The sequence below is a fragment of the Haliotis rufescens genome, unplaced genomic scaffold, assembly GCF_023055435.1.
Source record: "Haliotis rufescens isolate VD_foot unplaced genomic scaffold, xgHalRufe1.0.p SCAF_8, whole genome shotgun sequence".
Lineage (NCBI taxonomy): Eukaryota > Metazoa > Mollusca > Gastropoda > Lepetellida > Haliotidae > Haliotis > Haliotis rufescens.
The window spans coordinates 50,404,987-50,429,370 of record NW_025964372.1 but is presented as its reverse complement, the minus strand read 5'-3'; the positions used below and the strand labels follow the sequence as shown (position 1 = coordinate 50,429,370).

General features: G+C 44.1%; 1 protein-coding gene across 1 annotated transcript; it reads left to right on the top strand.

Moving 5' to 3' along the window:
* Positions 1-555: 555 nt before the first annotated feature.
* Positions 556-1,086, top strand: LOC124152379 (endo-1,4-beta-xylanase B-like). The gene has a single exon (XM_046525303.1). It carries the CDS (start codon positions 556-558, stop codon positions 1,084-1,086), a length of 531 nt encoding a protein of 176 aa, XP_046381259.1.
* The last annotated feature ends 23,298 nt before the right edge of the window (positions 1,087-24,384 follow it).

Here is a 24,384-nt window from a genome sequence, read left to right as displayed (position 1 = left end):
TCTAATACAGGTCTAGTTACTGTCTACTATTGGTCTTGTTACTGTCTAGTATTGGTCTTGTTACTGCCTAGTATTGGTCTTGTTACTGTCTGCTTTTGGTCTTGTTACTGTCTAGTATTGGTCTTGTTACTGTCTTGTATTGGTCTTGTTACTGTCTTGTATTGGTCTTGTTACTGTCTGCTATTGGTCGTGTTACTGTCTTGTATTGGTCTTGTTACTGTCTTGTATTGGTCTTGTTACTGTCTTGTATTGGTCTTGTTACTGTCTGCTATTGGTCTTGTTACTGTCTTGTATTGGTCTTGTTACTGTCTTGTATTGGTCTTGTTACTGTCTAGTATTGGCCTTGTTACTGTCTAGTATTGGCCTTGTTACTGTCTAGGACTCTGATGTACCTTAAATACATATTTGTGATGTTATAAGAATTAAGCCTTCTTCAGTGTCATGGTAGAATAAGCCACAAATACCGGCATTATAAGCGGACCACAGTCAGATAGTGAAAACGGGGCGCTGCCTCATAGTGAAAGCAGAGCACTGCCTTGTAGTGAAATCAGAACAATGCCTGGTAGTGAAGCCGGAGCATTGCCTTATAGTGAAATCAGAGCACTGCCTAGTAGTGAAATCAGAGCACAGCCTGGTAGTGAAAGCAGAGCACTGCCTAGTAGTGACAGCAGAGCAGGGCCTGGTAGTGAAAGCAGAGCACTGCCTGGTAGTGAAAACAGGCCTTTGCCTGGTAGTGAGAGCAGAGCACTGCCTGGTAGTGAAAGCAGAGCACTGCCTGGTAGTGAAAACAGAGCACTGCCTGGTAGTGAAAGCAGCCCACTGCCTGGTAGTGAAAACAGAGCACTGCCTGGTAGTGAAAGCAGCCCACTGCCTGGTAGTGAAAGCAACCCACTGCCTGGTAGTGAAAGCAGAGCACTGCCTGGTAGTGAAAGCAGGCCACTGCCTGGTAGTGACAGTAGTACAGTAGTACCAGGCAGTGCCCTAACTAAGGAGACACCACGTGTGGTACATGTGCTTCAGTGTGGGGCAGGAGCAAGCTCAACGTGGTCACCCAGCCAACTACTCTCAGAGACCGACGTTGCTTAACTTCACCTGATTAGTGATCAGTGCACAGGACCACGTGCCACCACACGCATGTTTTTCTCTTTACTTATAAATAGTAGACTTAATTGGAAATTTAATCATTTTTAGTTTCCACAAAATCAGTAAATGGGCCATCGTGTGATTGAATTACGGCCCTTCACTTGGTTGTCTGGTTTGTTCACAAACCGTCGTCGCTGGGCAGGAGTACTGCTTTGCGGCGTATGATAACAAACACATTTTATGCAAATTGTGTGAGGTTGGATGCTACCGAAAGAGCAGGACATATTTTGCCCTTTTCGCCAACTGGTGTCATCAGTAATTTTCAGTGATCCATTCATATAATGTTCACCCCTGTTTTGTCTTTTACGGCCAAAGCAGGCTGTTTCAGTGGATATCTCAGAAAATATATTTCTTAACTTGTTACACCACTATCCAACATAAAAAAAAATATATAAAAACTCATCCCTTGGTCCCCATGGGCATTTATCATTAAACGTGGTGACCGTAGATACAGATACACGTCTGTCTTCAAAGGTATAAATATGCATCACACATTGTACTATATGATTGAAAGGAACCAGTGCCCTCTGCGTAAGGTTGAGAAGGCTTGTCACATATGGAACAAGAACGGAACAATGTTCTTGGCAGAATTCCTCGACAAGAAACGGTAACTACCTTACCATTAGAGTTGTGGCAAAAGGTCGGTCGATGGTTCTGAAGCTTAAGGTCAGATTTTATAGAGACACACTGGACGTCACATGTGTAAATGTTTAATGACAAGATAACTATCTGTTTGGCACCATCTGTCTGTGACAGCGGAGACGGCCTCGGCGGAGACATCGCCGGCGCTACAAGTCCCAACGGACATTTACTGCTATTTTACTATTTTAACTGAATAGAGACTTGAAAGAATGCGCCGGTTTGGAATTGGTTTTAAAGCATTATCAACAAACACAACGCCAGTGTTAAGTAACGTTTAGTTTTTAAATACAGTAGACCTTGTTGTTACTACAAGCGAGATGACGTCTCACCTGCTGGACGTTAGCCAAGGGATACTCACGCATTCCAATCTGTAATACTATTGTCTGCGATGTCGTAGACAAGTATTGATCTGCGCTTTTTTATCAGGCAGTGCTCTGCTTTCACTAAGGCAAGTGACTTTGTTCGAAAAGTGCCTCTGTTCACCCAGCAGTGAGTGGGTACCCGGTAGGATCAGATGGTAATGTGGCTGTCAACTTTTTAGCGCCTCACAGGCAGCTTGGGCTGTATACTCCCCAGGGAGCTGAGAATGAAAATCGAGTGCTCACTGATCCATTAGGTAATAATAGTGTAGCGCTAAGAGCATCCACTTGGTGAATGGAATCTGGCGCATTATAAATGCACTTCTTCTTCTTCTTTTTCTTCTTCTTCTTCTTCTTCTTCTTATTTTTATTTTTATTATTAAGAAATCAGTCTTTTCCTGATTGCATCAAAGATAATAGTTAATCTTTGAGACAGGAAGTCGGCAGTACAGTTGCTAGACCCATCCATATAATCTCTTTGTACGGATCGTATTACGTCTTGGTAACCAGAACTACAGAGGAATGCACACGTCTTCAGGGTCCACTTGCACAAAGCAATCTTAGCGCTACGACTATTGTAAGCCTATGTTAAAGTATGGGAGTTACGATCATCTTAGCGCTAAGATCGCTTTGTGCAAGTGGGCCCAGGTCTTAGAGTCCGGTCAAACGTTCATAGTGCTGATGGCTTGGGCAGGTGTGTTCCTCAGGTTCTATACTGACCTGATAGTTTCATTACTTTATACGTCATTGATACCAAGTTCTTTGATCACACAATTACTGCAGTGATGCTTACATATAATAGTTATGTTATTTGAGGCCTTGTCAGTGAGAACAACTACATTTCGTTCATGCGGAGCAGCTGGATGTGCTAAATACATTTTCAAGGGATTATTTGCATGATTTGTAAGATAACACCAGCAGTATAGCGAAATATGTAACCTTCTGGAAAAGCCATTAGTTGAAAGTCGGTATGTAAATAACTCTGTAATATGAACACGGTGTGATGAGGGAATTAAATTTCATGCAAGCAAAATGTGACTTTTTTCCTTTTTGAAAAAAAATAACAGAAGCGTTGACTCAAAAAAATGGATTAGGAATATGTCAGGCAAATTATCAAATGAAGAAGAGCATCAATACGATTCAGCAGCAAATAATATCAATCAATCTTTATTGCAGTGAGTGAGTGAGTTAAGATTTAACGTCACATCGGCAGTATTTCAGCCATATCGTGACGAGAAGTACATTCATAATACATAGATTTAGACTCAATAAAAAGTTGTCAACGAAGGACAGTACAATAACTAGGATATCACAGATTCAATTTAAAACTAGTTGAGAATATATAAAAGCCATAAGTAACAGCGAACAACACAATATAAAAATGGGCTAGGGATCGTCAGTAACTAAAGGGAGATCACCATACTAGGGACCATGGGGGCTTATAGTACCTTTGCTTCCTGCATGGACCCCGGCAGGATTTATATCACCCCTTCAGTCACAAGCGATAGACTACCAGTTAAGCCTAAGAGTTAAAATGACAAAAATGCTACGTTTTAAAAGTCTGGTCTGCATAAAAATACTTCGAATGACGTGGAACTTACATACCCTCTTAGGGGGACAATAATTTTACGCTACTTCAACCCCCCTCGAGGGTACAGCCACTAACAATCTAAGTTATATATTAGCACTACCAATATATAAAAACATATTATGTACATCAAAATTTATGCATTAAATCAATTTCCTTTAAAAAGTGCAATACTAAATGAGAATTAACTTGACTAAAAAGGTCCTTGACTGTTTTGACACTATAATATTTATCCCTTGCGATGGAAAAATCAATGCAGTCAAGCAGGACATGCTTGACCGTGATTCTTTCATCACAAGGGACACAAAACGGAGGATCCTCACCTTTTAATATATACTCATGTGTATATCTGCTGTGGCCAATACGACATCGTCGCATTATGACCTCTTCAAATCTGGACTGACAGCCCAAGTAGGTGTAACCGATAGTTGGTTTAATTTCATGTAATTTATTGATACCTACTTGAGTGTCCCACTTCTTTTGCATTAGATCACGGATGTAAGATCTAATCACGGGTTTATAATCAGTGTATGGAATAAGAAGTGGTGTCACAGATTTGCCGAGTGCCGCCTTTGCAGCAGCATCAGCCATTGTGTTACCAGTGATACCAACATGGCTTGGTAACCAACAAAAGACGATGTCGTATTGGCCAGTAGCAAGATCATTAAATAATTCGAGAATTTGAATTAAAAGTGGATGTTTGCATGACATATTTTTAATTGCCTGAAGGCATGAAAGTGAATCTGAAAAAATAATGAACTGTTTACGTTTAGATTGGGTTTTGATATATTTCAGTGCGGTAAAAATGGCGTTTGCTTCTGCTGTAAAGATGGAACTGTTATCTAGTAATCTAGAAGATATTGTTCTGGATCCAATGACAGTGGCACTAGCAACTGCACCGCCATCCTTGGATCCATCAGTAAATTTAGATTTAAAAGAGTCATAATTGTGTCGTAATTGAAGGTATTCTTGTTGGTAAATTAGTTGGTTTGTGTCTGATTTCTTTAATTTGGTTAATGTGAGGTCTACCTCTGGCCTTACCATTTGCCAAGGAGGTGATGAAAACAGTTGAGTGGGAGGTATATCTTGCAGTTTAATATTGGAAGCAACCATGGCAGACTGGATTCTGATTCCGAGTGGTGGAACAAGAGATGATTTTGTATTGTAAATATCTTGGTAAAGCGGCTTAAAGACGCAATTAAAAGCTGGATTGGACTGATTAGAATATAACTTAGTGACGTATTGTAAAGATAATTTCAGACGGCGTTGTTTAAGAGAAGTTCAGCCGCTTCTACATACAGACTGTGAATTGGAGACGTCCTGAAGGCTCCAAGGCAAAGCCTCAGGCCCTGATGATGGATAGTATCCAGTTTTTTAAAATTACTTTTGCAGGCTCCACCATAGACGATGGAGCCGTAATCGAGTTTGGAACGGATCAGTGACCTGTATAAGTGTAAGAGGGTTGTTTGATCCCCTCCCCACTTAGAATTTGAAACTACTTTCAATAAATCGAGTGCCTTCAGACATTTAGTTTTAAGGTATTTTATATGCGGTAAGAAAGTTAGATGGCTGTCGAAAATAAGGCCCAAGAACTTGGCCTCCTTTACCACTTTGATATGGGTGCCGTTTAAAAAGAGTTCAGGGTCCTTATGCGGCTTATATTTTCTGCAAAAATGAATACAATTAGTTTTTGATTTAGAAAACCTAAAACCATTTTCAAGTGACCACTTTTGAATTTTATTTAGACAGATTTGTAACTGTCTCTCTATTGTATGCATATTTGTACCACGGCAAGAAATGTTAAAATCATCCACGAAAAGTGAACCATCAACTGTATCACTTAAAACCTTTGAAAGACTATTTATTTTTATACTAAATAAAGTGACAGACAAAATACTGCCTTGTGGGACGCCCTGATCCTGATGATAATGATCAGACAGGGTAGTACCCACGCGGTCTTTATTGTATGAAAGGCCATTGGCCCATATACACATACAGATAAACAATATCATTTACAGCCGTACAGCGCATTATATAATTATTGGATAACTAATATGATGCTTGACATGTAATAGAGGTATTGTAATAACAGTGGTAATAACCACAGTGGCAGCAGTAGTAGTATAAAATGCAAAAGGAATGAAATGGAAATATGAAGTTTTACGTCGCAAAGGCTTTCAGCCATAGCGCGACGTTCAATACAAAAGGATCTATCAGTAATATACTCATCATGTCAAGACAATTTGACAATTTAAATGTATATGCATTTCTAGTAGAAACAAACAGACAAAAATGAAATGTAGATACTCCTGATCTAGATGCGAAAGTTTCAAAACAAGTAATTATTTCTGGACATATCGGATTTACTAAGTAATTTACTACGCACTCGTAGACTTTGATAGATGTATTGTAATATCTTAGTTAATTTTTGACTAGGGATACCGTTAAAAGATAATATTTTGTTTATGGAATAGTGGTTCTTAGTGATATCAGGCATATATTTCAATCTTAGGTTGTCGTAAATTGGACATATAAACAAAAAGTGTAATTCGTTTTCAATATGGTTTTCGCAGAATGGACAAAAACGCATATCCTTAAGAATAGAGGAGAAGCGACCCCTGTTGCACATCAAATCATTTAACCCTAGCCTAAGTTTAATAAATGTGTCTCTAATTTTTCTGTCTGTTATAGTATGCAGGTAAACCTTTGGTGTTGGACAATATTTAAAGGTTTTATAGACGTCGTAGCGTGTACTGTTATCTAGTGACGACCTCCAGTTTTGAGTAAACATATCAATTGCTACCTGCTTAAAAGAGCTAAGAAAATACATTTTGTCTCCATCGTTTTGATTAAGCCAAACATATCCAAATACGTGAGAGAAGAGCAAATGCTTAATGTTTGATGCCCAGGTTACTTAACCAACACTATCACGATAGACAAGCAATATGTACATCATACATATTATTTGTACATAAATTGGAAGGACATGCCCGCCCTTCACGCGAACACCTGGTGTCATCACTGATTTTCAGTGCTCCATCCTTCCATCACTAGTTTCCCTTCTACATCCCGTAACGCCGTGATATGACCGGAATACTGTTAAAAGCGGCGTTAACCCCAACTCACTCACTCTACATCCCGTGGAATCCGTTTTGACACGTATTTAAGACTGAGGACTATTTTCTGGCGTTGACCTTTTATATTATTAATATTTGAACCTCATCCAAGATGTCATTGATGGTATAGGTTCTGACATCTACATTGGAACTTGTATTGACTGTAGGCAGGGGTGACCTAGTTGTCTGTGGCGCTGCAATTAGCTGCGCAGAGTTGCGTCCCTTTGACGTGCAGGAAACCTATTGCTAGTGGCAACAGAAAATGTACATACATGTACGGTAGGGCAGAATATGTCAGTGCTTCTATAAAACAGAAGCGACAAAAGTTCATAATCCTTACAAAGTCTCAATGTCCGACATACAATTCTGATTTTCTGAAATGAGGCAGCAAACAATAGTTTGTTTGTTCTGCGTTATTTTCAGAACATCCAAGATGCTCATTAAAAGATTAATTATTTTTGAAGAGTTTTCATAAACGGAGGACATATCATCTAATTTACAATACCAGAATATCCAGAATATCAAATGCAAGGCCCGTAACTGTTATACTGTTTGAAAAGGCGATAAACCACACTCACTCACTCACCGACACACCCACTATATGACGATTAACAATGACTCGTCGTGGAATCAATGAATCTGATTTTGCCAGTTGTCGTTTCGTTGGAACGGTAATACAGCTTACAACCAACCCACATTTCTGAGATACGGTAAATTTTGTTCAGTCTGTTCGTCCGTTGGTTGTGATTACAGTACCTGAATTGCTGAATACCGTTTAATATTACATTCCCAAGTTCATCACCATCTGCTTCGTAGATGGATGTTTATAATGTCAATAACTGGATTGTCTGGTCCAGACTGGAATATTTACAGACCGCCGTCATATAGCTGGAAAGGCGCCGAGTGCGGCGTTAATCAACAAAGAACAAACTAAACCATTCAGCTATAACTTCCTCATTTTTTATGATAACTTGGTCACATTCATTGGTCTCAAAGAAAAGTGACTCCTTTCACACTGTGGCTTACCGTATTCTCAACTGTCTGGCAATGACAATTGAGGAATCGTAGACAAATGGTCATCTTAAAATTTACCTGTAGAATAAATAGGAGGTGAGGTGAGGTGAAATGGGGTTTAACGTCGCGTCCATGATTATTGCACTTATATAGCGACGTGCATGTACGTGTGTGTGTTTGTGTGGCTGCCTGTACTATTCCGGACTGATGCCGATTTATAGCGCTAGCCCACTGAGATACCATGCCGCGGTTTAACATGAATACCCCACTCAGACACATTATACTGACTCCGAGCCGACCGGTCCTTGTTTTAGCCCCTTAATGCCGAGCGCCAGTCAGGGTAACAACAAGTACAAGTCTTTTGGTATGACGCGGCCGGGGATCGAACCCCGGACCTTCCGCTCTCCGGGCGGACTCTCTACCACTAGACCACGGAGGCGGTCAGAATAAATGGGATATCTTTTTTATGTCTGAGATGCCGATCTACAGCGCTATTCCTGGCAATGAAATAACTATAACATCCGACGTGAACTTGTGTGTTGCACCAGCAGTTGCTATACCTCTTTTACAAATCTTTAAAATCCATTTCAATGTGGAACCCCGTCACGTGAATGACACTGACCTCGAATACTGTAAATCTTGAAGTTACTGCGTCTCCAACCAATACGACTGCTGACCCCTAGCCAAAAATGCGACTCAAGATCAGTGCGACTCCCTCCACCCCATCCCCAGTGGAATGATGCATATCCTTACCTTAATCCAATTAAACACAAACAGCATCACTTATTAGCGCTGAGTAAAGCACTTCCGTAATAACAATTAACAGTGATTTACTGAAAACAACACACAGTTTGTATGTTTTTTTTCTGTTGACTGGCATTAAGGCAGTTTAAAGGCAATAAAATAACTGACCCAGCAACAGTTCACTGACTGGAGTCGTCAATGATGCCTTGTTTGATACGAGTGGGTAGAGCTCTTGAACCCAGCAGTGATAACTCACCGGATGCCTATTGTGTAACTCCTATTCTTTAAATGACATGGTTATATACCTTTCACAACTGCTCAATAAACAGTGTTTGTGTATATATTCAACCACATCAGGGGTTGGGGTATCGACCTCGTCAAGAGTAATTATTTGTTTTGTTATTCCGAAATTCACTTTAAGAACTCTTTGAAGACAACAGTATACAAAGAGAATGGCTGAGTGACTGAATTTGGTTTCAGGCCGCTTTTAGCACTATTCCAGCAATGTCACGACGGGGGACACCACAAGTGGGTTTCACACATTGTACGCACGATGGGAATCGAACCCGGGTCTTGGGCGTGACGAGCGAACGCTTTAACCACTAGACTACTCCCCGCCCCTCAAAGAAAATGCAGCATTGGGGAGTTGGTCAGGTCTCGTAGACGATGCTGTCTTCTGTCATGCTTGCTTGAACGTAATTGGGGTTTGCATTTAACACCGTTTTTGATGACCAATCCTCGAGTCTTGAGGTGACCATGGGGAGGTGCAACGCTTTGATGTTGTCCCCCTTGGTGATTCCGGCGAGTTGGACTCGTCTGTGACTACCGAGGTATCCAGATTAGATTCCACCTGCCGTGTGTCCAGTGTAGAGCCAGCCTACCTGTAGACGCATCTCAGGCATCTGATCTTTAAAAATCAATACATTTGTTTTTCCCCCACAATTTTATAACATTTCAAACACGGTAGGGTCATGTGTTTGCACATTCATTTATTGCCCAAAACTTCATTGTACCGATATATTTCTACACACAATTACCCAGCCATAGAATTCTTTTTACAAACTGTTGCAAGAATGAGTGATGGTTAAATAGACGTAAATAAAATTTAACAGTACTTTCAGTTACATATAAAAAACAAACTCGGTATACCTTCTTTTGCTCATCAGTTCAAAAAGATGTTAATTCAGTTAATTTATAACAGAAATCGAGAGAGAGACTGCTCAACAGTCAGGAAGCAGTTGTTGTGCGAGGTTGGATGTGGCTGTTTAGAATGATCACGATGTGAAATCCCACTCGGTACTAATTATGTCAATAACACAAAGATTACAGGATATATATTTACAAATTTGGGATCTATCCTTAATACTATCAAACAAATGCATTGTTTTTAGGTTATGGAAACGCCTACTCGTACACTGAACATTTTATCCCTTGTAAATGTGAAGACATTGAGACTAGCTTTAGTTTGATGTCGATGTTCTTCGCATACGTTGTGGTTGAAGATATATCCGGAAAAAAGAACGAATTTGTCTTTCGTGAAATGTATATGCAGCGGAGGATAACTGTCAGTTTCTTCATTAAAATGAATATATCAGAATATTACTTTGTCCAACCCAGCGTCTTTAATTTGAATCGCTGTTAAAAACTGTGCAACAATTGTCAATGTGTATTTATCACGTTGTGATGCATAGGAAAACCACCCTTTTACAATGACTGAGTGAGTATGGTTTTACTTTTAGCAATATTCCAGCAATATCACGGCGGGGGGCACCAGAAATGGGCTTCACACATTGTACCCATGTCGGGAATCGAACCCGGGTCTTCGGCGTGACGAGCGAACGCTTTAACCACTAGGCTACCCGACCGCCCCACCCTTTTATAGAGTCTAATACTATCTGTGTACTATAGGAATGTGGCTTATTCGGGGCAGGATTTTATGATTGACTGATTCAAGATTGATTTATTTACTGTGAAATTAGGATGGCAAGATAGTTAAATGGTCACCGTACCTAGGTTCTACTCCTCAAATTACCAGACGCTCACACTTCCATCTATATGAAAACATTCCTTTAGAGAATAGACTGTGTTTTAACTTTGTGAATACCACTGAAGATGAGAAGAGCGTCCTCCTAACATGTCAGGCATTCATTCACCTGATGAAGTAAGCATATACTCCGAAACGTTACGTTCCTCATAATATAGCAGTTGACATCCATATATTCTCTTCCTTATGTGTATCACTTCTAAATGCCTTCCAAAGACCGAAAACAAGTAAGACAAATATGAACAAATACTTTTATCTTGGCGCTGTCCGACGCCCACATTTCTACTCTGACGCTGTGCGACGCCCACATATCTACCCTGACGTTGTGCGACGCCCACATATCTACCCTGACGCTGTGGGACGCCCACATATCTACCCTGACGCTGTCCGACGCCCACATATCTACCCTGACGCTGTGGGACGCCCACATATCTACCCTGAGGCTTTGCGACGCCCACATATCTACCCCGACGCTGTGTGCGACGCCCACATATCTACCCTGACGCTGCCCGACGCCCACATATCTACCCTGACGCTGTGCGACGCCCACATATCTACCCTGACGCTGTGCGACGCCCACATATCTACCCTGACGCTGTCCAACGCCCTCATATCTACCCTGACGCCGTCCGACGCCCTCATATCTACCCTGACGCTATGCGACGCCCACATATCTACCCTGACGCCGTCCGACGCCCACATATCCACCCTGACGCTGTCCGACGCCCACATATCTACCCTGACGCTATGCGACGCCCACATATCCACCCTGACGCCGTCCGACGCCCACATATCCACCCTGACGCTATGCGACGCCCACATATCTACCCTGACGCTATGCGACGCCCACATATCTACCCTGACGCTATGCGACACCCACATATCTACCCTGACGCTGTCCGACGCCCACATATCTACCCTGACGCCGTCCGACGCCCACATATCCACCCTGACGCCGTCCGACGCCCACATATCTACCCTGGCGTTGTGCGACGCCCTCATATCTACCCTGACGCTATGCGACGCCCACATATCTACCCTGACAGTGTCCGACGCCCACATATCTACCCTGACGCTGTCCGACGCCCACGTATCTACACTGACGCTGTCCAACGCCCTCATATCTACCCTGACGCCGTCCGACGCCCTCATATCCACCCTGACGCTGTCCGACGCCCACATATCTACCCTGACGCTGTCCGACGCCCACATATCTACCCTGACGCTGTGCGACGCCTACATATCTACCCTGACGCTGTGCGACGCCCACATATCTACCCTGGCGCTGTGCGACGCCTACATATCTACCCTGGCGCTGCCCGACGCCCACATATCTACCCTGACGCTGTGCGACGCCCACATATCTACACTGACGCTGTCCGACGCCCACATATCTACCCTGACGCTGTCCGACGCCCACATATCTACCCTGACGCCGTCCGACGCCCACATATCTACCCTGACGCTGTGCGACGCCCACATATCTACCCTGACGCCGTCCGACGCCCACATATCTACCCTGACGCTGTCCGACGCCCACATATCTACCCTGACGCCGTCCGACGCCCACATATCTACCCTGACGCCGTCCGACGCCCACATATCTACCCTGACGCTGTGCGACGCCCACATATCTACCCTGGCGTTGTGCGACGCCCACATATCTACCCTGACGCTGTGCGACGCCCACATATCTACCCCGACGCTGTGTGCGACGCCCACATATCTTCCCTGGCGCTGCCCGACGCCCACATATCTACCCTGACGTTATGCGACGCCCACATATCTACCCTGACGCTGTCCGATTATTTCTGTGGAACATGCCTGCCTGTTTTAGGCATGACACATGGACAAACAATTTAAACACAATCCTTGGACATTATTATAATATTATCATACTACCAACGTATATAGCGTGCATATGCAGCAACACAAACTCAGGCTGATTTCGAAATACCTGATAATTTTAGGAAGTCGTGATTATTGACTGTAAAGCAACTGATAGCCACGTGGTCCCTGAAATAACGAGATCGCATACATCCAGTAATGCGTCTTGTTAGGTCTCCGTGATTCCAGAAGCTAAGTCTAGTACCACATGTCATCACGTTAACACAACCGTCGTAAGTCCCTTCTGTCACGACTTCCAGACATGTCCTACTAGCGATACACTCACTACAAAATAATGTCAACTGACGCTGAAAAGATCACATTTATTTATACCAATCTCCCAACTCCTGCGTTCCTGTCATTTTCAGGAACGTGTTAAAACACAAAAATAAAAAAAATGCAATTATTTTTACCGATGATCATGTAATCAATATCAGCAGCGTCAGGTGGAACCATCTTATTACCTCCCCTGGCTGTTAAAAGAAGATACGCATGTGTAGCACGTGCTGCACGTGCAATGGTATTGACTGTTGGCATGTTGTTTGTTCTGTGCACTGGCTGCATGGCTTGGTGAGTTGAGGTGAGTTGAGGTGAGGTGGGGTGAGGTGAGGTGAGGTGAGGTGAGGTGAAATGGGGTTTATCGTTGCGTTCAAGCGTATTGCCTCTATGAAGCAGCGTCCGCAAGGCTAGCAAATGAGGGAATGGCTGAATAGTAACTATAAAGTGAATTTCATTATGTTTGAGATTTATTTTGATATGATCGTGCTTTTTAACCAGACGAGTAACTCACATTACTTCAATGGAACGCTTGTGTACCAAGTTTCAGAGATCGTGCCAACTCCCCACAAGAACGTGATGATGTCTCATGAAAACAATGTCACGATTTATCATGACTGTCTATTGTATTACAGGCTTAGAATAAATGTTGCATATATTGCCACCGTCTGATACTCTTTTGTGTTTGAGTGTGTGCGGTGTATGTGTGTGTGTGTGTGTGTGTATGTGTATGCGTGCCTCTGTCTCTTTGTGTGTCTCTGTCTCTGTGTGTCAGTGTGTGTGCGCGCGTGTGTGTATGTGTGTGCTTGTTTTAAATACACGACCACAATAATATTGCTTAGTGTCTGATTGAACTGGATGCGTAAAATATATACTCCTTCTTTCATTGAACAAATTTCACGTCTTGAAGCAGTGATCGAAAATATATTCTGTTCCAAAGAAGACCTGCACATTGTGTGAATGGCGGGGGCTACCGACAGAGCAGGATATGCTGACACTTTGGGCGAACACCTGGTGTCATCACTGATTTTCAGTGACCCATTCAAACAATTTTCGCTACTATTTTGCCTCTTACGCCCAATGGAATCTGGTAGGGCGGATAATCGAGACTGGTTGTTCACTGGCGTTGATGTTTTATAATGACTGGGTTAAACAGATGTGATGCATCATTGTGAATATTGATAAAACATCCTACACATAGCAGTAATTACTAATCAACTGAACTGTCGGCGGGGCTTGTGGTTTCTTATATGGGTACAAAGTATTTTTATCAAGATCACGTGAACCAATCAAATCTGATCAGTGTGCCATGGAGGTTCATGTGTGATAACGAGAGAATCCCATTTCATGTGTACCCCGCCGTGCCATGGCTGGGATATTGATAACACTCACTCACTCACTCACTCACTCACTCACTCACTCACTCACTCACTCACTCACTCACTCACTCACTCACTCACTCACTCACTCACTCACTCACTCACTCACTCACTCACTCACTCACTCACTCACTCACTCACTCACTCACTCACTCACTCACTCACTCACTCACTCACTCACTCACTCACTCACTCACTCACTCACTCACTCACTCACTCACTCACTCACTCACTCACTCACTCACTCACTCACTCACTCACTCACTCACTCACTCACTCACTCACTCACTCACTCACTCACTCACTCACTCACTCACTCACTCACTCACTCACTCACTCACTCACTCACTCACTCACTCACTCACTCACTCACTCACTCACTCACTCACTCACTCACTCACTCACTCACTCACTCACTCACTCACTCACTCACTCACTCACTCACTCACTCACTCACTCACTCACTCACTCACTCACTCACTCACTCACTCACTCACTCACTCACTCACTCACTCACTCACTCACTCACTCACTCACTCACTCACTCACTCACTCACTCACTCACTCACTCACTCACTCACTCACTCACTCACTCACTCGGCGACGTAGCCTTCGTATACGGAATATCTACCAAAACGTTTCCAGAAATGTTAGACATATCAATATCAATTGTATCATTTGAGACGTCAGAATTGGAATGGGAGCTCAGTCGTCTAATCACTGAAGTCACCTACAGAGTAAATATTGTGTGGCCACATATGAAGCTCAATGAAACAGACAGCTATCTGCGTGAAATGTTTTATGGCGCCGAAGTTGTTTCTCACGTTGCCAAAAGCATTGCAGTTAATGTTCATTGTCTTGGTTTCCGCAACAGGACTCTTTGAAAAACATACGCTTGATCTTCTTGGATATAAACAACCGGGCAAAAGAAAGTTTTCACCGACTTCACTTGACCAAACGCCAAAAACAAAGGCATATGTGAGATTTATGATGTTTAATTTACAAACAAAAATCATTTTCCATGAATTGGAATGAAAATGCATTGTAATGCCGATATTGCATTCTCCGCAATACACAAAGAGAGAGAGTCAAGGGGTCCAAATTAAAAATTACACAAATCGGAGTTCATTGAAAAAGTGCATGATTAGTCCATTAATGACACAGTAGTCAGGTAATACGTCATCAATAGCGAGTGTGACCACCCTGGGCATCAATGCACGCCAACACACGCCTCCTCATTGACGTCGTCAGTCGGCGGATAACGTCAACAAGAATCCTGTTCTATAAGTTCAATAGAGTTTGTTCAAGTTCCTGTCGGTTCGCTGGAGGCGGTACATGTTGTCTCAGTTGACGATCAAGATGATCCCAGAGATGTTCAATGGGGTTCATGTCTGGAGAACAAGGTGGCCAGGGCAATACGTTGACGTTAACGTTGTTCAGGTAGTCTTGAACAATTCGGGCGGTGTGAGGCCTTGCGTTGTCTTGTTGCAAAATTAATCCTCTTGGCTGATGTTGAATAAAGGGCACCACAACAGGTCTCAACACTTCATCCCTGTATTGCTGAGCATTCAGGTTACCTCGGATGATAACCAGCCGTGTTGTAATCTGGCCACAAATGCCACCCCCTATCATGACGCTTCCACCTCCAAACGGGTGAACTTCTCTTATGCAGTTTGGCGCCAGTCGCTCTCCCCTTCGTCGAAAAACTCGAACTCTGCCATCGTTCCTGAACAGACAGAACCGACTTTCATATGTAAAGAGCACTCTCGCCCAGTAACGACGCTGCCACCGACGTACAGTTCGTGTCCATTGCAGTCTGCGTTGACGGTGTGGACGGGTCAAGGCCATTCCACGGAAGGGTCGGTAGATCGTGGTCGTATACCAGCCGTGCGAAGTCGTCGAAGGACTGTTCGTCTGCTGATGGCATGCCCTAGTGCTGTTGCCGCCGTTGACGTCGCCGTCTCACATCTGTTTCGGAGGTGAATCTGCCGGATGAAGCGGTCTTCGGCCGGTGTTGTCACTCTCGGTCTTCCTGATCTTGGCCGGTCTTGAGTCTGTCCTGTCTGTTGGTAGCGGATTATCAACTTGCTGATGGTGGTCGGGGAGCAGTTGAAGGTTCTGGCTATCTGACGTTGAGTAGCCCTCATATTGGCCATACCGATCGCTCTGTCTCGTTGCGCTTGTGTAAGTCTGGGCATATTATTGGTGTTTTTTGGCTTACTGAATGCCTGCTCTGTCTCAAAATCACGTTTTGCACGTTTTCAACAATACATGATTTGGAACGCTGCGTGGTTGTGGTCATGTTGCATTCGGGCGAATGTTTTCTGCGGGGGTTCAAACCTGTACAAGCTTTTTTGCTTTTTATACAACTATTTTTAAAGTGAAAACCTTCTTTTGACCCGTAGTTTATTTGGTTGTTAATGTGAAGCGTTTTGAGTGTCATTTATGAATCTTGACGAAATGATTTGTCAAAATAATATAATACAAATGTTGTTAAAACCATGTATAAAGGATGCCCGCCTACGCGATAGAGCATCTGTCTGTAGAGCAGAAGGTCGCCGGTTTGATCCCCGGCCGTGTCATACCAAAACGTCTTGTTACTCTGCCTGGTGCTTGGCATGAAGGGTCTGGTCGGCTCGGAGTCAGTATATTGCGCACTACAAAACCAGCCGGAGTCCTGGCCAGTACAAGCAGGTACATATTACACGTGCATGCACGTTGCTGTATAAGTGAAATAATCTTAAACGCGACATTAAACATTATTGGCAATGCAAGAGAATAACCAGCCTAGATTTTCTGCCGAAACACATTCTTCTGGCGTAAAGGGCAAATAACTGTGGAAATTATATGAATGGACCACTAAAAATTCGTGATGACACCAGGTGTTCGCGAAAAGGTTAAGTATGTCCTGTGTAACCGGTAGCACCCTCCATTCCAACAATCTGCATTAAAAAAGTAAGAATGTATTGCCTGATGCCCCAATGCAGAACCCCTGCCATGTGCCGTCAGCCTGTAAACCCCATTTTACCTCACATCACTGTTTATTAATGAGTGAGTGAGTGAGTGAGTGAGTGAGTTTGTTTCAACGCCGCCTTCAACTGTATTTCCGTTACAGTAAACTACGGTTATAACGAACTCAAAGGGACTACTAATTTTAGTTCGTTATAACCGTAATTCGTTATAAGCATATATACTATATACTACAGCAAATAGTCGGGACTAAAAAGTTAGTTCGTTATATCCGTCAGTTCGTTATAAGCGTGTTCGTTATAACCGTAGTTTATTGTATATCACAGCATGGTGTGATTAATGTGATGTAGATATTAGACGTTTAAAACGTGTGATCCGTTTAATGATGAACGATGATTGTGTGGCACACTTAAATTTCTCCAAGGTATGCATTTATAGTTATGTACATAATTAGCGTGGAATTATCATATTCATTCACTATTCCGCATGATAAACTTGGGAAAACTTTCCTTTTTCCAAAAACGAATGTCAATATAACCTTGGACACTAATGACCTAAACTTTTATAGACATCATTAACTAAGATGAAAAGACTAATGTCTCGATTGAATTGTGATATATGTGTCACATTCTCCCTAATGACTCATATTAAAACTCTGATTAAAACAATATATTTGACTCCGAAACGATGCCCCTCTGTGTGATGAGGTAGTGTCAGGTACACTTTCTCCTCTGACAATCAGTGTCCAGGTTTCTAAATTTTCTGTACAAGAGAGCGAAGCATTCAGAGTAGCATATCTCAAATGGACTAAAACGATTAGTTCCGAATGTAAACGAATAAGGTCGCTCCATTATTTTGTTGTGGGTTATGTATACATTCTTCAACCCTGAGCCACGTGTCACCAACACCCAGAAGAGAGTACCATCGTAGGAATATTTGTGTTCTGTGTTGTTTTTCTTTTATATAAATCGAAGTTTTCGAATCGAGATGTTAAGAAATCGTTTGTTTGTTTGCCGCACACAGCAATATTCCAGCTATGTGACGGCGGTCTGTAGGTAATCGAGTCTGGACCACACAATCCAGTGATTGAGCATGAGCATCGATCCACGCAATTGGGATATGATGACATGCATCAAACCAAGTCAGCGAGGTTGACCACCCCACCCCGTCGCTTCTTACGACAAGCATAGTCGCCTTTCTGAGAAGGTAAACGTCATACATTGAGTTTTGCAACGTAAAAATACTATGAGGCTGTGTTAGTCAGCAATTATCAACAGAACATTGACACGCCATTTTTTTTTAAATTGCCGAAACTGTAATAACAATTGTCAGTTTGATCGACGTGTGTATAATCAAATTCAATTTCACAGCCGTGTCATTGAGTCGCCCGATGTGTCGGATAAAAAAATGTATTTTTTATTGCTCGAGATCAGATTAAAACATAACCTTTCACGAACAGGGATCATCATCTTTTCCCGAGTGTCAAACAACACAAACCACATGCATAATATCATGAATGTAGTGACTGTTATTTATGCAGATTAAGGGCGAACCTTCAATGATCACCAAAAAAAACAAAAAACGCGTATTCAACGTCGCATGAGTGAGTGAGTGAGTGAGAGAGTTGGGTTTAACGCCGCTTTTAACAGTATTCCAGTTATATTGCGGCGTGTAAGCTTAATGTGGGAGGAAAGCCCGAAGTGATGCAGGTCTCAGACGTTTACCATTTCTGTGAAACCCACGAGCACGGGTATGGTGCTGACAAACCTAGAAACATAATCGAGGCGAACCGGGATTCGAACCCACAATCATAGGTTTCTGGCGTGCCCAAGGGACGCAACTCTGCGCAGCGAATCGCGGCGCCTTAAACGACTGGGCCACCCGTGCCCCCCAACGTCACGTGGAGGAAACCTGCTTCCACCTGTCGTCCATCCTCTGCAATTAGTTATTATCACCAATAATTCAATTCTCTCAAACCGACGAGGTGTGATAATCGGGGTTGGGTGATTAAAACACTAATGCAATACGTCCCCTCATTATTGCTAGGTCACGTGATCAGGCCATTCCAAGCGTTCGGTGGCTGGGGGCGAGAGCGCGGTCTTTGAGATGCAATTTCCGGTTTAGGCCTTTTGGGGAACCTCTTCTGGCATAATTAACAACGGGGAGTGCTTTTGTTGAAGGAACACGACACGAATATAGAAATCTGACAGTTTTTCCCTCAAGTCAACCGTTTATAAGGATTTATTAACAGTTCTAAAAGTGGAGAGATATTATTTCGCAACAGATGCGAGATTATCACATTGCTGACCGTCTTACTGTGCATACATTTCATATCCAGTGACTTCATTCTTATATTTCATAACAATTAGTAATGTATATTTGGCCGGAAGGACATAAAGTAATGATTAACCCCCGTATGGTATTATTCTGTCTCGAGTGAGACGCAAGAAAATGTTCTACAGTGTTGGGTCCATTTGCCGGTCTCCGGACGTTGTGTGTTTGAAATCTCAAATTTATTTTGAGTTTGTTTGAAATGTTCATAGGCATTGCCTCACAGACTATTTCCGCCTCCCTTCCAGACGATAGAATTCCTCGTTACGCTATTAATAATGTTTGCTAACATTTGACACTCCATTAATAATGTCGGATAACGTTTGACGTTACGTTTAGATTGCTTGCTAACTTTTGACATTACATTTAGCATGTGTTTATGAATCACTATCACTTTCGCGAAAAGGTGAGCGTATCCTGTCCCACCGGTTGCACCCGTCACAAACACACGCAAAGGCAAGTCAATCGCGCATGCTCAACTGAAAAAAACCCATGTGGTACAAGTCAAAATAGGGCATTGCATCGAACATCATTTTTTTCACTGATGTGTCAGATTTCGACTTGACCTCCACTTGTCTACCATACATCTTTTTTAAAGCTTTACTAAGGCATTGGATGCCGCAACAGTCACCAAACAACTGTTGAAATCTTGGCAGAACGATCATGCCCGATTGTACCGCAAAAGTTGTGAAATGTATACACCAACACCACAACCCACATATCTCCTCCACAACACCACCCCACACATCTCCTCCACAACACCACCCCACACATCTCCTCCACAACACCACACCACACATCTCCTCCACAACACCACCCCACACATCTCTTCCACAACACCCCACCACACATCTCCTCCACAACACCACACATCTCCTCCACAACACCACACCACACATTTCCTCCACAACACCACACCACACATCTCTGCCACAACACCACCCCACACATCTCCTCCACAACACCAAACCACACATCTCCTCCACAACACCACCCCACACACCTCCTCCACAACACCACACCACACATCTCCTCCACAACACCACACCACACACCTCCTCCACAACACCACACCACACATCTCCTCCACAACACCACACAACACATCTCTTCCACAACACCACACATCTCCTCCACAACACCACACCACACATCTCCTCCACAACACCACACCACACATCTCTGCCACAACACCACCCCACACATCTCCTCCACAACACCACACCACACATCTCCTCCACAACACCACACCACAAATCTCCTCCACAACACCACACCACACATCTCTTCCACAACACCACCCCACAAATCTCTTCCACAACACCACCCCACACACATCTCCTCCACAAAACCACACCACACATCTCTTCCACAACACCACACCACACACATCTCCTCCACAACACCAGACACATCTCCTCCACAACAATACACCCACACATCTCCTCCACAACACCACACCACACACATCTCCTCCACAACACCACACACATCTCTTCCACAACAACACACCCACACATCTCCTCCACAACACCACCCAACACATCTCCTCCACAACACCACCCCACACATCTCCTCCACTACACCAGACCACACATCTCCTCCACAACACCACCCCACACATCTTCTCCACAACACCACACCACACACATCCTCCACAACACCACACCACACATCTCCTCCACAACACCACACCACACACCTCCTCCACAACACCACACCACACATCTCCTCCACAACACCACACCCCATACTCTTCCACAACACAACACCACACATCTCCTCCACAACACCACACCACACACCTCCTCCACAACACCACACCACACATCTCCTCCACAACACCAGACCACACATCTCCTCCACAACACCACCCCACACATCGCTTCCACAACACCACCCCACACATCTCCTCCACAAGACCACCCCATAAATCTCTTCCACAACACCACCCCACACACATCTCCTCCACAAAACCACACCACACATCTCTTCCACAACACCACACCACACACATCTCCTCCACAACACCAGACACATCTCCTCCACAACAATACACCCACACATCTCCTCCACAACACCACACCACACACATCTCCTCCACAACACCACACACATCTCTTCCACAACAACACACCACACACATCTCCTCCACAACAACACCCAACACATCTCCTCCACAACACCACCCCACACATCTCCTCCACAACACCACCCCACACATCTCCTCCACAACACCAGACCACACATCTCCTCCACAACACCACCCCACAAATCTCTTCCACAACACCACCCCACACACATCTCCTCCACAAAACCACACCACACATCTCTTCCACAACACCACCCAACACATCTCCTCCACAACACCACCCCACAAATCTCTTCCACAACACCACCCCACACACATCTCCTCCACAAAACCACACCACACATCTCTTCCACAACACCACACCACACACATCTCCTCCACAACACCAGACACATCTCCTCCACAACAATACACCCACACATCTCCTCCACAACACCACACCACACACATCTCCTCCACAACACCACACACATCTCTTCCACAACGACACACCAACACATCTCCTCCACAACACCACCAAACACATCTCCTCCACAACACCACCCCACACATCTCCTCCACTACACCAGACCACACATCTCCTCCACAACACCACCCCACACATCTCTTCCACAACACCACACCACACACCTCCTCCACAACACCACACCACACATCTCCTCCACAACACCACACCACACACCTCCTCCACAACACCACACCACACATCTCCTCCACAACACCACACCCCATACTCTTCCACAACACAACACCACACATCTCCTCCACAACACCACACCACACACCTCCTCCACAACACCACACCACACATCTCCTCCACAACACCAGACCACACATCTCCTCCACAACACCACCCCACACATCGCTTCCACAACACCACCCCACACATCTCCTCCACAAGACCACCCCATAAATCTCTTCCACAACACCACCCCACACACATCTCCTCCACAAAACCACACCACACATCTCTTCCACAACACCACACCACACACATCTCCTCCACAACACCAGACACATCTCCTCCACAACAATACACCCACACATCTCCTCCACAACACCACACCACACACATCTCCTCCACAACACCACACACATCTCTTCCACAACAACACACCACACACATCTCCTCCACAACACCACCCAACACATCTCCTCCACAACACCACCCCACACATCTCCTCCACAACACCACCCAACACATCTCCTCCACAACACCACCCCACACATCTCCTCCACAACACCAGACCACACATCTCCTCCACAACACCACCCCACACATTTCCTCCACAACACCACCCCACACATCTCCTCCACAACACCACCCCACACATCTCTTCCACAACACCACCCCACACATCTCCTCCACAACACCACACCACACACATCTCCTCCGTAACAACACCCCACACAAATCTCCTCCACAACACCAGACACATCTCCTCCACAACAATACACCCACACATCTCCTCCACAACACCACCCAACACATCTCCTCCACAACACCACCCCACACATCTCCTCCACAACACCACCCCACACATGTCCTCCACAACACCACCCAACACCTCTCCTCCCTACCACCAGCCCAACATCTACAGAGCTGTTGAACTGATCATGGCTGGAGACAAGACGGAGGCAGCTACGATGCGACAGATTGACTTTCATACTCGGCCTCAAGATTGTCTTTCATGCAGTGCCTCAAGATTGTCTGTCATGCAGTGCCTCAAGATTGACTTTCATGCAGTGCCTCAAGATTGACTTTCATACAGTGCCTCAAGGCTGACTTTCATGCAGTGCCTGAAGATTGACTTTTCATGCAGTGCCTGAAGATTGACTTTTCTTCAGTGCCTAAAGATTGACTTTCCTTCAGTGCCTCAAGATTGACTTTCATGCAGTGTCTCAAGATTGACTTTCATGCAGTGCCTCAAGGCTGACTTTCATGCAGTGCCTCAAGATTGACTTTAATGCAGTGCCTCAAGATTGACTTTCATGCAGGGCCTCAAGATTGACTTTCAAACAGCGCCTCACAATTGACTTTCATACAGTGCCTCAAGATTGACTTTCATGCAGTGCCCCAAGGCTGACTTTCATGCAGTGCCTCAAGATTGACTTTCATTCAGTGCCTCAAGATTGACTTTCATTCAGTGCCTCAAGATTGACTTTAATGCAGGGCCTCAAGATTGACTTTCATGCAGTGCCTCAAGATTGACTTTCATGCAGTGCCTCAAGGCTGACTTTCATGCAGTGCCTGAAGATTGACTTTCCTTCAGTGCCTCAAGATTGACTTTCATTCAGTGCCTCAATATTGACTTTCCTTCAGTGCCTCAAGATTGACTTTCATTCAGTGCCTCAATATTGACTTTCATGCAGTGCCTCAAGGCTGACTTTCATGCAATGTCTCAAGGTTGACTCTCATTCAGTGCCTCAAGATTGACTTTCATGCAGTGTCTCAAGATTGACTTTCATGCAGTGCCTCAAGGCTGGCCTTCATGCAGTGCCTCAAGATTGACTTTCATTCAGTGCCTCAAGATTGACTTTCATGCAGGGCCTCAAGATTGACTTTCATGCAGGGCCTCAAGATTGACTTTCATGCAGGGCCTCAAGGCTGACTTTTATGCAGTGCCTCAAGATTGACTTTCATGCAGTGCCTCAATCGAGAAAGCGTGTGTACAGAAAACAATTCAATCGTCTGAATAATTGACAAACATGACCTACAACAAAGACATGAACTCCCATCCGATTTACTGAACCCACTGGACACCTATGAAATTGGTTAAACTGTCTTCATTAACAATA